The sequence below is a fragment of the Loxodonta africana genome, chromosome 15, assembly GCF_030014295.1.
Source record: "Loxodonta africana isolate mLoxAfr1 chromosome 15, mLoxAfr1.hap2, whole genome shotgun sequence".
NCBI lineage: Eukaryota > Metazoa > Chordata > Mammalia > Proboscidea > Elephantidae > Loxodonta > Loxodonta africana.
Genome location: NC_087356.1, coordinates 78267756 through 78282622, shown reverse-complemented (window position 1 = coordinate 78282622; position 14867 = coordinate 78267756). Strand labels below are relative to the sequence as shown.

General features: G+C 52.3%; 2 protein-coding genes across 6 annotated transcripts; one reads left to right on the top strand and one right to left on the bottom strand.

The window, feature by feature from the left end:
* The first annotated feature begins 137 nt into the window (after window positions 1-137).
* Window positions 138-2957, top strand: TRAPPC4 (trafficking protein particle complex subunit 4). Its single transcript, XM_003418178.4, has 5 exons — window positions 138-348; window positions 485-659; window positions 1258-1361; window positions 2221-2347; window positions 2614-2957. Exons 1-5 carry the CDS (start codon window positions 174-176, stop codon window positions 2690-2692), a joined length of 660 nt encoding a protein of 219 aa, XP_003418226.1. The 5' UTR covers window positions 138-173; the 3' UTR covers window positions 2693-2957.
* Window positions 2958-3818: 861 nt separating this feature from the next.
* SLC37A4 (solute carrier family 37 member 4) lies at window positions 3819-10341 on the bottom strand. Of its 5 annotated transcripts, none has more exons than XM_064268971.1 (9): window positions 10297-10341; window positions 8683-9026; window positions 7599-7831; window positions 7030-7276; window positions 6369-6527; window positions 6054-6139; window positions 5412-5525; window positions 4666-4804; window positions 3819-4531 (listed from the first exon to the last, which is right to left on the bottom strand). In XM_064268971.1, exons 2-9 carry the CDS (start codon window positions 8828-8830, stop codon window positions 4365-4367), a joined length of 1293 nt encoding a protein of 430 aa, XP_064125041.1. In that variant the 5' UTR covers window positions 8831-9026; window positions 10297-10341; the 3' UTR covers window positions 3819-4364. The 5 variants fall into 5 exon arrangements, with proteins under 5 accessions (XP_064125041.1, XP_023413972.1, XP_023413971.1 ...); XM_023558204.2 differs by lacking the exon at window positions 10297-10341 and adding an exon at window positions 10162-10272; XM_023558203.2 differs by lacking the exon at window positions 10297-10341 and adding an exon at window positions 9437-10155.
* Window positions 10342-14867: the final 4526 nt, after the last annotated feature.

Genomic DNA, 14867 nt, shown 5'->3' with positions numbered 1-14867 from the left:
GGACCGCAGCGTGTCGCCTGAAGAGCGAAAGCGCTCCCAGCGGCCAGCGCTGGGGCCGGACGGAGAACGGGGGGCGGTGAAGGGGCGCCGGGGGCGGGTCCTGCCGGCTGCGCTTCCGGGGCGGGGCTGTAGGGAAGGGGCGGGACCCGGGTCCTAGAGGGGTGCCGGCAGCAATGGCGATCTTTAGCGTGTACGTGGTGAACAAAGCCGGCGGCCTGATTTACCAGCTGGACAGCTACGCGCCGCGGGCTGAGGCTGAGAAGACGTTCAGTTACCCGCTTGATCTCCTGCTCAAGCTCCACGACGAGCGTGTGCTGGTTGCGTTCGGCCAGCGCGACGGCATCCGGGGTGGGCTGGGATCGGGCCCGGGGCGCGGAGCCGGGACTGCTGTGTCTGCGCCGGGGGAGGGCTGGGGCCGGGTCCTTGTCCCCCGGGCGGAATCACTGTGCTCGGGCTTCGCTCACCCCTAGTCTCGCCTCTGCAGTGGGCCACGCAGTGCTCGCTATCAATGGAATGGACGTGAACGGCAAGTACACCTCCGACGGGAAAGAGGTGCTGGAGTACCTGGGTAACCCTGCTAATTTCCCGGTGTCCATTCGATTCGGCCGGCCCCGCCTCACCTCCAATGAGAAACTCATGCTGGCCTCCATGTTCCACTCGTAAGTCCCCCAACCTGGTGGCCTGCACATGACCCTTTGACTGGCTGGATGTGTGTGTTTCTGCGGGCAGAGTCTCCTGAACGACAGTGCTTGTATTTCTCTAAACTCCTCCTAAACTTTGGAATTCTCGTGTTGTGAAAAGACAAAAAGAATTGCTCCGGTATCGCTAAGTTTTAGGTAATACTGGCTAGTGGGATCTTTATTAAGTCCGCTTCTCTTCTCAGAACCTTAGTTTCTTCATCTTTAAGGCAGTTGAACTAAATGATCTTTAAAGAGCTTTTCCATGTCTCAACTCTAGTATGAGATGTGCTGAGGTATGCATAGCCACAGAGTGAGTAAGTATGGCACATATTCCCAGAGTGTTAATTTTCCCCAAAGTTTTTAATGGGAAATGTTTCTATAGCAAGGTATGTAAGGCGAAATATGCAGAATTCAAATGTGTTTTTAAGAAATGTTGATATTGCTATCAGTCACTTCACATTACTTCTCCAGACTGCTCCGGGAGGTAAATGTGAGGGTCACCTCAGTGGACGTTTGAAAAGCACTCTTCCGTTACTGAAGTGGGGTGCATACCCAATCTTGCCTCCTTTGCATATAGGCTCTTTGCCATCGGCTCCCAGCTGTCCCCTGAACAGGGCAGCTCAGGCATTGAGATGCTGGAGACAGACACATTCAAACTGCACTGCTTTCAGACATTGACAGGTATGCATCTCCACATAGTCCAGAGGGGTGCAGCGGACAGGTTGGAGGAAGGGATGGGCCAATGACAGCTTTGGTAAGGAAGGTGGGAGTGGTGTCAGCTTTTCCTGGGACAGTTGTACAGGCACATCTGTTTGTTTTGTGAATCCAAAGCAAATATTTATTTTGAGGCCAGTTTTGTCCACATCACCCAGCGTGCTCAGCCCCGGATATCCTGTGCTCAGATAAAACTCAACCTTAATGTTATCTCTTGCTGCATGCATTTTGGAAGGTAGTGTGTTGTTCCAAAATGAAATTTGGAAGCTAAATTGAAATGGCCTTTGAATCATGGGTGTTATTGCTTCAGTCCCTTGATGCAGATAATTGAAAACTACCTGAGTTTGTCCCATGCCCATCACTGTTTTGCTGAGGGTCCCTAAAAAAAAAACCAAATCTGTTGCCATCAAGCCGATTCTGACTCATGGCAACCCCATGTGTTACAGAGTAGAACTGCTCCGTAGGGTATTCTTGGCTATAATCTTTATGGAAGCAGAATGCCAGGCCTTTCTTCTGCAGTGCCACTGGTTATGTTCAACCCACCAACCTCCAGGTTAGGACATGAGCACAAACTGTGCCACCTGAGGATCCCTAAGACTGTCCAAAACTGACAGAGCTAGAACTCAAAGCCTGTTCTGTAAGTCAGCTGCTGAGAAGTCACTTTACTTCTCTGGTCTCAGCTATAGACACAGAGCTCTGCTTTTCCAGGTTTATGTAGCAATAAGAATAAAATAAAAATGGGTTTCTGAAAGTGCTGTACAAGCAGTATAGGATGTTGTCATCTGCTGCATTCCCCACCCTTTGTAACCATCCTTTGCCCCTCCAGGGATCAAGTTTGTAGTGCTGGCAGATCCTAGGCAAGCTGGAATAGATTCTCTTCTTCGAAAGATTTATGAGATTTACTCAGACTATGCCCTCAAGAATCCATTCTACTCCCTGGAAATGCCCATCAGGTAGGTGGCCCCACTTCCCAGCTCCTGGCCAAAGCCTCTTTGCCCCTCCCCTAGCCCCTGGGTGCCCCCCTCCAAGTGGAGCATTGCTTCAATAAAACGAAAAGTGACGAGCTTTTTTTTTTTTTTTTTGAGAAACTGGTGATTTTTCCTGGGGCTCATGCCCTCTTTTAGGCAGCTTCCACTGGCCCTGCTTCTGTAGCCGAGATGGGGAGAGAACATCAGACTTCATACTTTTTTCTTATTTGTGTCTCCTGGGTCTGGCTTAGGTGTGAGCTGTTTGACCAGAACCTGAGGCTAGCCCTGGAGGTGGCAGAAAAGGCTGGGACTTTTGGACCTGGATCATAGGCTGAATCTGCAACAGACCCCAAAATTCTGAACGTCTGCCCTTGGGTCCCTGATGTTCCCACTTGAGTGGAGCTCCCGACAATCTTATCAGTGCACGTGGAAATGGGTGGATGCTGGGCCTGGTGACACATTCTGATCACTGAGCCTTAATACCATGCTCTTTTCCCTCATGTGTATATCATGTTTCTACTTCCTAACTGTGTACAGATTTATTTATGGAGGAGGTAGGCCCATGATTGTGATAATAAACATTCCTTTGACCTCAGTATCTACCATCCTAATTGATGGTTTTGGGAAAAGGCCACTGAAGGGGAGACAGGACTGGTAAGGGAATTCTGGGCAGATAAGACATTGTGTTCTAATAGAAAACAAATGTATGTTGATTAAGCGAATGAACATAGGACTTTGAGTTATGAGCCTTGGCTCTAGTCCCAGAATTGTCGATCACTTCCTGGGTTTGTGATGATAATAATCATAATGGAACATTGATCAAATGCTTTCACTAGGCTTTCCTGCTCCATCTTACTTAACCCATCCTGACTCCAGAGGGTACAATCTATTATAGACAGGAGATTTAGCAGGTTACAAACTGTGCCTCAGAGTCTCAAAGCTAGTTACTGGCAGCCTGAGTTTGAGCCCAGGCTTCCTGACTACACTATTAGTGAACCACCATTTTACTGCCTCCCTCTCTCAGGTTATTTATCCTGCCTGAAACCCAAAAAAACAGTTGCCCATCAAGTCAGTTACACCCAGCAACCCTATAGGGCAGAGTAGAACTGCCACACAGGGTTTCCAAGGCTGTATGTAATCTTTATGGGAGCAGATTGCCACATCTTTCTCCTGTGGAGTGGCCAGTAGGCTTGGACTGCCAACCTTTAGGTTAGCAGCCGAGCACTTTTAAGTACTGCACCACCAGGATTCCTTGCCTGAAACCCAGTAGCTTCTAAGATGAAGGCAGAGGAGTAATGAGCTTAAAAGAGGACTGCAGGAGTCTGTCTACACCTCAGCTTTCCCATTCCAGGGAAGAGGAGTCTTGTGAGGTGCGAAGAGCAGGTACTGAAAGTATTCTTCAGAGCTGTCTTTGGCTTACAGTACCCTTTTCTGAAAGAATGAATCACTGACAGCGTTTAGTACCAAATCTAGTTTTAATATTCTAGAACAAGTCTTCTTACCCTCCCACCCATACTCCCCTCACTGTACCAGGGCAATAGTGGGAGTGCTGGCCTCCTTTTCCCCTGGAGTCTGAGGTATTGGCAATAGCAGTTGACTACTGCTGAGAGGCCTTGGGACAGAAGTCATGTACCCTTAGTGCACTGCAGCTACAGGAGTAGCCACACGCCTGATGGGGGTGGGGTGAGATGGGGACAAAGCAGGACCCAGGAGAGGGGGAAGGGTGTAAGAGACTCCCTGACTGCAGGGGTGTCCCATTTGGAGGCAGAAAATAGAAGCTAATGGAGTCCAGGTACAAAGGATATCTTTTAAATAGAGCATAGGATAGGCAGCTGGGACCTCATTAACCTCTGATAACTTCCAGTGTCACCTGGGCAAGGGAAGGAGCAGAAAAGGGAAGTCGGAGGTTCAGTGCTAGCCAGAGCAGCTCCCCCTGCCCCTACCCTATGCCCGCCTGGGAAGGCCCCAGGTGGGAGAAGATGCCCCCAAGTCTGTATCCTCTTCACTCAGCCTTCTTTGGCACTCGGCCCATCCTGGTGCGGATGTTTCGTAGGAGGAAGAAGACAGCTGTGCTGGCTGCACAGATCACTTCAGCCACCAAGAAGGCTGTGCTCCAGCTGTAGTGCTTGGCAATGGTGCTAAAAGGCAACCCAGCCAGAAAGCCACCAACTGTCAGGAGGGAGAAGAGCCTGAGCCATTTGTAAGGCTACAGCCAGTAGGACCTACTGTAGCCTCTTGCTGGCCTGTGTGCAAGGCATAAATGGGGGCAGGAGAGAGACTGGCATGTAGAGACCATCACTTACCATTGGCCATGAGTCCCACTACGGCATGGGAGGTGCCGCACAAGTTGGGTGGGGCGCACTCGTTGGCTATCACTCCAAACAAGGCAATGGGACCATACGAGGAGAAACCAAACACAGCTCCCAACACCAGGATCCAGAGCTGCAAGGGTAGTGCAGTGTGGCTTCAGGGTCTGAGAAGCCTGCCTCCCCCCCGCCCCGCCAGAGGAGAGAATGCTTAGTCCCCGGGAACAACTAATAGTAGTAACAGCACAGTAAGTGGTTCCTCACCCCACTCCCCAGTACAATCAACAGCACAGAGCTAGAGGAGTGGGTGCCACACTGAGCCAGCCCGAGGGCCCGCGCAGTAGGTGAAGGAGGTACAGTGACCTGCAGAGTTACATGCTGTCTGTTCCCAGAATTTATGCAATCTGGAATGGCTAGGGGCAAGGCAGAGGAAGTAGGACAAAGGTGAGACAGACCAAGAGAAAAAACATAAGGCACCTCTTGCTCCGTAAAGCCTGTGAGTTCAGCGAGAGGGTGCAGAGCCAGAGTCCAGAAAGCAACATCCTAGAGGAGCATGGGGAAGAGAAGAAACCCAGGCCCAAAATGGAGAAGGGGAAGCAGAGTACAGAGGTACAAACAGAACTAGAAAGGGAAATGTGAGCAGCAGAGGACTGGGCCACACTGGAGCCCAGGAAACGGGAGACCAAGAGTCAGTGGCCCTTGCTTTCTGTGTGCCCTGCCCCAGGCCAGCCCTTCTCATTTACCTTGGGGGAGTCACTGGTCACAGTCACCCGGAAGAGGTACATGGACACAGTCATGCTAGCCATCATCAACAGCAGCAGCCCATGGCGAGGGTTCCCGTAGACGAAGAGCCCTGCCTATGGATCCAGTCCCAGGTATGTCAGGCCCTAGGAGTAGGGTAGAGAACCCCCACCCCTGGACTCTGACACAGCAGGGCCTCTGCTGACAGATCTTTGGCAATCCCACCACAGTTCTTGGCCCGGGGAATCCCTGGGAGGCCCTGGGATCTGCTCATTATGTTCTGAGGCCAAACTCCACAATATTCCTTCCTCCACCTTGGGACAGGCTTGGAACACGTGCTGGGGAGCTGCTCCCAGTCCCTCCCCCAACCTGGTTTTCCCGGGGCTGTGAAGGAGCCTACAGCTAGGCTGAGAGAGATTCTGGCTCTCCTTGACATTAGTTAAAACCCCTTCTCCAACAGCCTTATCATCCACATCCCTGAGGAAGGTTAAGAGTAGGCTGGAATCATTGTCACCTCACCCAGCCTAAACCAGTATATGCCGACCTGCCTGTGCCCCAGGGCTCCCACCTCTCTGGTGCCTGCCCCTGCCATGATGGGAAGATTCAGATGGACCTCCACCTTCCTGACCCTTCTGCCCACTCACTTTTGCCATGGCCCGGTCCGACAGGTAGCCAGCTGCAATGCTGCCTACAAGGCCCCCAACCTCCAGGGCACTCATGTAGGAACTACCTGCAGTGGAGAGTCGTGGTGGGAAGAAGGAAGGCTGTTACATATTGGAGTTATTCCAGATTGGCTTAAACCCAGACAGGTGCAGGGTCCCCAAGGGTGACTGGCCATAGCTGCCTGGTAGTACCCAGCCTTAGGGAGAGAAGGACACAGGGAAGCAGGGCCTGAATTCCCTTTCCCCTGCCTTGGCTCCTGCTCTCTACAGCCACCCCTGCCCCAGCACTTGTCTTACCCACAAGGGCTGACTGTCCTTTCTCCTGGATAAGGAAAAACTGGCCCCAGTCAGTACAGCAGGTCTTCACCCCAAACACCACGAGGTAGCCAGTGGAGAGCACCCACAGGTAGGGGGACAGCAGCAGCTCCTGTAGGGTGCTGTCCTCCTTCATGGAGCCTGGAGGTGGGAGGCCAGGCCTCAGGCACTGCTTCCTGTTGCCCTGCCCCCACCTCAGCCCCCACCATTCATTAACCAGCCAGAGAGACAGAGTCCATCAGCATAGCAAGGATCAGCATGAAGGGTCTCCTCTACACCCTGCTGCCCCCACTACCCACTCCCAGCTACAAGCCTCAGTCAATGAAAGAGAAACTGAGGACCAGGGTGAAAAGAGGCACCCCGGCCACTTAAGCTTAGGATGCTGTCCAGGACAGGAAGGTCTGGCTGTTGTGAGGCAAGACCAGGATGTAACAGAACTCACAGCACTTGGTGGCTCTGCCAATTGTCTGGTCCTTTACAGCCTCTTGGGATGGAGTTTTATTTATTACTCTCCCTATCACCACTTCTACCCCTACATCCATCCATTGGATAGCATGAGGCCAGGCCAAAGCCAGCCCTCTGCAAACATCTGCAAATGACTGACAAAGGTGCCCCAGTGGAGAGCCTGGGAGGGGGCGCTCACCCTTCTTGCCCTCCTTGGAGGGGGTGGGGTCCAGGTTGCAGAGTCCCACATCAGCAGGTTCGTTGTGGATGAGCAGGAGACAGAGGAAGGAGACAACCACACACAGCGCCCCAGACAGGGCCAGTGTGCTGCGCCAACTATAGCTCTGGGCAAGGATGGTTGCCAGGATTGGGCCCAGCCCTCCAGCCAGGTTCATGCTGGTTGACAGGATGGCCCACCAGGTGCCAAACTGAGATGGCTCAAACCACTGTGGGGCAGAGGGGGGCAGAGTAGGTGCCCAGCCTCCAGCCCATGCTGAGGATGGGGTCAGGTGGGGCAGACCCAGAAAATCACATTACAGGGATGAGCGAGAGGGAGCTTCTTGGCAGGGCCCATTCCCTCATCTGCCACCTGATCCCATCACTCTCAGGCTCCTAAAATATCTTGACAAGCAAGAGGAGCTGGACTGAAACTCCAAGGAGCCTGCTGTGGGTTGGTAATGGAAGTGACAGACAAGAAAGAGTACGCCCCATGCTCTTTAGGTATCCTCCATGCCAATCTAAACAGGCTGTTTGGAAACAGACACTCACCTTCCGCAGGATCTTCCCACATGGGGGCCAGCCCAGCCCCTGTGCCAGGCCATTGAGGAACCAGAGCGCAGTGAAAACAGGCACTGTGGAGCTCCAAGAGAAGATGATGTTGACCAGGCCAACCAGGAGCAGCCCAGAGGAGAAGAGCCAGCGAGCGCTCACCTGGTCAGACAGCACCCCACTCACAAACTTGCTGATGGCATACGCTGCAGACTGGCTGCTGGTGATGAGCCCTGCAGGGGAGGGGAGCAGGGAGCAGGACACCTGGGGGGTTAGGGCAGAGGGCACAGGAGGGGTGAAGGAAGGCATGGGGTCAGGTGTATAGAGGTGCCCAGCAGGGTAAGACAGGTTCCTTCCAAGAGGAACAGGAAGACCCTGCGCTGGAATCCTGACACTGGTTCATGGCCCCACTCCCTCTCCCTGCCTCACCACCAGCACTAGCCCCAGGCTTACCATGACTTTTCCATCTCTTGGAGAGTTCCAGCTGTAGCTGTCGGGACCGGAAGGGAGCAGGACAGGACAGCTCCCTTCCCATGGGATTTGTATATGCCTAATTGCCCACCTCACTCTAGATGCCACCCAGGGCCTTTGGCAGTTCTGTTGCCCCAGTTCTGAAAACGGGGCGAAGGACTGGAGCCAGGGACCTTGTTCATGAAGAGTAGCCTGCCAGGCACATTAAGTCATTGTACCAACTCCCCAGTGCCCAGTACTCACAATGTCAGTGGCCAGCACTCACCCTGCAGCCTTAGCATGCACCCAAACAAGTATGGAAACCATGCTCAGAACCCCCTAAACACACCCAGAATGAACAGTGACTCTGAGGGCACATGCAGGTCACAGGTGTACACACACACACACACACACACACACCAGATAAGCAGCCCTCCTCACTCATGCATAGATCATATAGTCCTTCCCCAAGACACAGATCACAGAACCTCTCCACTCAGCACATGGCCCCTCTGTGCACAGAAATCCACATACACTGCGTGCCTATGCAGACCACATTGCCACAAACATCCAATGCATCCTTGCAGGTTCAATGTCCCTGTGCCACCACCCTGCCCTTCTCCTTAGGGCTCACCCAGGTCATCCTTGTCCAGAGGGATGTCCTCCACCAGTGAGGGCATGACAAAGGAGAAGGTCTTGCGGTTGAAGTAGTACAGGCTGTAGCCCCCGAACATGGCCGAGAAGATCACAGTGCGATAGTAGCCATAGCTCTGGGCCGCCATGGTGGAAGAGAGCAGGCCCTACTGGCCAGGACGCCAAGCCTCTGACCACAGCCCCCACTTGCCGGCTCTCTGAGTGATGAGAGCAGCTGAGTAAGGTCTTTTCTGCTCCCTCCTCCACCCAGGCTCCCAGGCTTCCTTTATAGCCACCTTCTGGACAATCATTAAGCCTGGGGCCGCTCCGAGGGAACCCAATGTCCTGTGGGAGAAAAGACAACAGATTACTGACAGCCAAACTGAGGGGGCTGGAGGGGTTCCAGAGGGAGACAGTGCCTGTGAGCTAGGCCAGCACCCCATGCCCACAGGATTTCTGCCTTTCCCGCCTCTTCCATGTCCGCCTGCCTTTGAAACCAGCTGTGATTAAAGGCTCAACGTAATTACTTTTGTCAGCCATGAGCCCCAGGGGAGGCAGGTGTGGGGGTGAGTGGAGCTGCCCTTTCTAGCCCTGCGCCCTCAGTCACTGTACCTTCTCATTCACTCAACAAAGGCATTTAGGGCTTCCGGCACTAGGTGCTAGGTTAGTGTTTAAACACATACACATTCAATCAGACATAAAGACACAGGTACCCCCAACAACCCTACTTCCAAGTCTCCTAGAACAGACCTCACCCTGTAAGTCCCAATGTTTAGCGCTCAACGGGGTGTGACTGGTGCTTCTTGAAGGATAGTTGCATAATTGTAAACACGGGAAAGTCGCCCAGTTCGGGCCCCACAGTGGCACACAGAAAGTCCCAGTCAGGGCTGGCGTAATTAAGAGGCTACTCAGAGCTGCCTCTGGTCCCCATTATCCTGCTACGTCAGTGTAGGCTCCCCTCTCGGCTGGCTGCAAGGTCCGATGCCCAACCTGAGGGGCGGTGGCAGGGGCTGCAACCAGAGACCGGCCGGCCCGGCAGCAGGAGGGTGCACTGGCAGACTCAGGCGACAATGCCGTACCGCCCTCCTTCCCACGGAGGGCCCTGGCAGCGTACCCCCACCATTTCCGCTCCGCTGGGAAAGTAACTGGAGCAGAAGGCGGAGGCGCGAGCGGAGCAGGGGCCCGCACGTAGTCTCCCGGAGGCCCCCCGCTTCTGGCCGCCAAGCGGCTCAGCCTGGCAGGCAAAGGGGGGCGGAGAGAAGGGGCGGAGGGAAAGAGGCAGCGGCCCTGGGCATTGCCCAGCCCCCCGTGTCCTCAAGCTACCCAGGACAACCGACTCTGAGGCTGGGGACGGACAGGGACCTGGGGTACAGACGCCGGACAGAGCGGAGACGGCAGGACTGGTGCGACAGAAAGCATGAAGATGTACTGGCCCCCGGCACCGCCTCGGCGGCCCCAGACCCAGAAACGGGCCTCCTACCCCGGAAGAAGTAGCGGCAAGAACAGCTCCGGATGATAATTGGAAATCGGGGTTAGCGGCAGCGGCGCCCGCAGACCTGAGGCTCCCCCTCCAGCCCCGCCTCCCGGGGTGCCCCTCCCCGCACAGCGCCCCTACCTGAACGGAGGCTGGAGCCGGACTGGAACGGGGCGGGGCGAGGCGGGCGGCGGGCGCATGCGCCGTGGGTGGAGGCGGGGACTCCGCCTGCACCTGCGAGCCTTTGGGAGCCGCCGGGTCCACCCGCAAGGATCAGATTTAAATCTGCGGGTCGCACTCGTCCGCAGATAAGACAGCGCCCCTTAGGGGCTGGGTCTCGCTATGTTCACTGCTTAGCTGATTGCATTCACCAAGCCGTTTTTGACTGAGCGCTTCCCACTACCAAACACACATGGGATACTAAGGTAATAATCCTTGTTCCCGAGTTGCTAACAGCCTGGGAATGGTTTTGTGGGAGAACACGGTATTTTCTATAAGAAATTAATACAGTCCTCAATAAGCGCAATTTGAAAATGTAGCTTGTGGTTAGACTGTGTTGGAGGCAGAGATAAAACAAAATAGCAGGGGTATTTAAAGTACGGCCCCCAGAGTAAACCTCCTAAAGTTCTAATCCCTGCCTCGCTACATTCTAACAGTGTGATTCTGGGTAATCTCTATGAACCACAGTTTTTCTGGCTGTGCTTGAGGCGCATTGACCAGGAATCCAAGCCTAGTTTCCCTCATAAAAAAAAAATTTAAAATTTATTTATTTATTTATTTATTAGAAGAGAATTATACCACGGAACCACCACTGCCCCCATCTCCAATACATAGCCCCTATGTAAATGTCTCCAATTTTTCCACAAATGTCCTTCAGAGTTTTTTAAAGATCCAGAATGCAACCAAGGGTTATACATCACCGTATATGTTATAACTTTTCAGTCTCCTACAATCCCTTTTTAAAAATCTTTCATGACTTAAATATTTTTCAAGAGCCCAGGTCAGTTGTCTTGCAGGGTGTCCTACAAAATGGATTTGTCTAATTGTTTTTGCAGTAATAAGGATCAGGTTAAACAATTTTGACAGAAATACTGGGTAGGTGATGATGTCTCCTCAGTACATCACATCAGGAGGCACCTAAATTTCATAATTTGGTTAAAATGGTGTCCACCTGCTTTCTAAACTGAAGGTAGCTTTACCTCTTCGTAATTAGTAAGTAATCTAGGGAATGACGCTTGGATACTGCATAAGCCTGTTCCAACCTTCTTTCTTCCAGTGAGCTTCCGGTCTCCCCTGAACTTCCTCTGCTCCCCTGCGGTTCCCCCTCCCCCGCCCCTTCCGCTTGCAGCCCACCAGAACTTGTTCTGTGTCTGCGGTTTGGCCCAACGACACCGTGGTTTGAATTTAGCGCTAGAACACTGCGCATGCGTGAACCAGCACTTGGCGCATGCGCACGACCTAAAGAACTGTAGTGACTCCAGACCCGAGCATTGCTAGAGGCGAAGGTATTCTCTGGCACACTGCAGCCCTCAGCCCCTTTGCAAAGCAAGAAGTCCCGCAGTGTTGACTTCCTCTGCAACAAGACTGAGCGCCTGAATCTCCAAATTTGGACATGGGAAGTCTCCAGTTTCGGATTTCGGTGCCAATCCCTGTTCCCTGGGGGCTGGAGGACATAAAAGCTCCCCACTGACCCTTGGGTGGGGAGCGTGTGGTCTGTTGATCGCTCGGCCCCAGTTGCTAAATGATAAATTTCCACTTTCTGTTTCCCTTGCAATTGGTGGTGCATATCCTTCTTATTTCTGTCAGCTAATAGAATTTTTTTTAATAGAACAGGACAAGAACCCGCGTTCGGTTACAAATTCTGGGGGCTCTGTGGGGACTGCCAGCTGTGAAACTGGGCAGTGAGTATCTGGACCTCTGCAACCCCTTAAGGTGTGCCCCCATCTCGTTTGGTTGGTAAGGAGTTTTGGGTGGCCACCATGATCCCCACCTTAGCTCAGGAACAGAAACTGGACGGGGAAGGCCTGTAAATTCAGGTAAGGTAAGCGCTGGGGACCAGGTTGTTCCCCTGGTCAGGGGAGGGAGGGGTGGCCCTCTCCCCAGGGAGCTAGGTGGAGAAGAGTGTGGCAACAGCACAGTCCTAAGACCCGACCCCAAAGGTTACAAAACAAGGGAAGTGGGTGGTTGTAGCTCCTGGGACCCATCATCAGTCTAAGTGGTGTCACTCACCCCATCGGTAACCAAGGTCACCCCACCATCAGTGACAATCATTATTGAAATAAAGGGTATTTCAATCCCTCAGAAGTTGCCCTGCCATTGGTGACAATCTGAGGAGTACCTGGGGGATTGAAGTTAGGACTAAGAAATCCCCATCAGGAGGAGTTGAGGCCCTGCTAAGAAAATCCTTATTACTCTGCCACTCAAGGTCTCCCCACCATTGGTGACAATGTTGGTCCATCAGTGGTTACCCAATTGGTTATTGGTTGGCTATTGGTAAAGGGTATTTAAGTCCCTCCGGGGTTGCCCCACCATTGGAGACAATCTTTCTTTCGGAACACTCTCCTTTTCTCTTTTCCTTTCTTTCTCTCTTCATCTGCTCTCTGGTAGCAGAAAACAGGCACCTTAGTTTATGGTTGTTGATTTTGGTTAAGTCCAGGTTTTGGTTCTGTTGGCGGTCCTGGTTTTTTTCAGGGAACATCCTTCTCGTATTGGTGTTCTTTGTCTGTCTGGTGGACGCTCCTGTAGGTTGGGAGGGACGTCCCTTTGTTTGAGTGCACCTGGAACATCTGAGTGTATAGGAGTAAAAACATGGGTAATACAAAAAGCATTCCAGAGTGTTCACTCTTGGGATGTATTTTAAAGAATTGGACTTTTTTCAAATCTGAGGGACTGAGAAAGAAAAAGCTAACTTCCCTTTGTAATGTAGCTTGGCCCCAGTATCAACTAGGGGACCAAGAGACTTGGCTCAGCTTCGGGTCTATAGCTTACAATACCATTTTACAGCTAGACCTATTTTGCAAAAGGGAAGAAAAGTGGGATGAGATGCCCTATGTGCAGGCCTTTATGGCTCTTTATAATAACAAGGGTCTACAAAAGCAACGTAAGATTATGGTCCAGAAGGGACGAAAGCAGAAATATGAAGAAAGGAAGAGCCCCCATCTTAACACAACAAGGAGAGAATCCTGTTCTTGGACCCTCTATCAACCCATATACCCTGGGTTCCCCAGACAGCCCCTGCTGATTCAGGATCATGGACCGGAGAGTTGGAGGGTAGAACTCAAGCCAAGGGAACAGTCTCCCCTTCCCACTCTAGGAATTGGGGTATCTTTTGGTCAGGAGCTACCTAAACCCTCAACCAGTGGAGGCCAATTCCTATTGAGACAGGTGCAGTTGGCAGCGCACAGGAGGGGCAGCCTCAAGGGTACTCTTTTATTCATGTGCCTTTACCACCTTGGACCTGTTCAATCGGAGAAACAATTTGCCCACCTATAGAGATGACCCTCAAAAGATGCGTGACATGTTCTCCTCCATTTTCAGCATTCATCGGCCCACCTGGGCAGACGTCAGGCCCTAATGGAGGTTCTCCTCACTGCCGAGGAGAGGAGGATGGTTTTAGAAAGCTAGACAGCAAGCAGAGCAGGAACGTACTGAAAATCTGCAGGACCCAGTTAAACAAGAGGCCTTTTTAGCTGTACCAGAGGAGGATCCTAACAGGGATCCTGATCAGGAATTAAGACAAAGCAGGATGAAACACTACCGACACTCTCTGCTAACAGGTCTGAAAGAGGGGGTCTGAAACAGAAAAATCTCTCTCTAAGATATATGAAGTAGTGCAGAAACCTAAGGAAAATTCTTCTGAGTTTCTTGAAAGAACTTTTCAGGCTTTCTGGCAGCACATGGATATGAACCTGGAAGCACAAGAAAACCAGCGGATGCTTAATGTGATTTTCATTGGGCAAAGTTCTCAAGACATCAGGAAAAAGCTCCAAAAGGTAGAAGTGGGGCCGGGCATGCCAATATCTCAGTTGGTAGAAATTGTGTTCCAGGTTTTTAATAACAGGGATCAGGACCACGAGCAGAAAGAAGACCAAAAAATGAGACAGCAGGCTACATTCCTGGTGGTGGCCCTTACCCAGCCTGTACTTGCAGACCAGCCCCAAGCCTCCCAATGCTGGGGAAGAGAGCCAAAAACTCTGCCAGGGAGGCTCAGAGGACAGGGAAACCACCCTGCTTTGGACCCAAATAAGTGCACATATTGTAAACAGGAGGGCCACTGGCGACGGGAATGCCCCCAACGAAAAAGATATGAGTGGAATGGAAAGGGGGAGCATCAGATGGTGAGTCAAGACCCAAGCCAGCAGTGACGGGGCCCGGGGAACACAGCTGACCCCCTCCAGGGGTCAGTGGAAATCTCCCTTGAAGAACCCCAGGTAATCCTACAAGTGGGGGGAGAAAACGTTGTGTTGTTACTGGACACTGGTACCACCCACTCGGTCCTGAATCAGGTCCTGCTCCTTTATCTAGAGAAACAACTCCGGTTGTAGGGGTCACAGGGCAACCAGAAGAAAGAAATTTTCTGAAACCCCTCACCTGCAAAGCAGGGGCTCACTGCTTAGTGCACAGCTTCCCCTATATCCTGGAGTGCCCTGTCCCCTTGCTTTGGCGAGATATCCTAAGTTACAGGCCCAGGTGATGTTTGCCTCACCAATGGT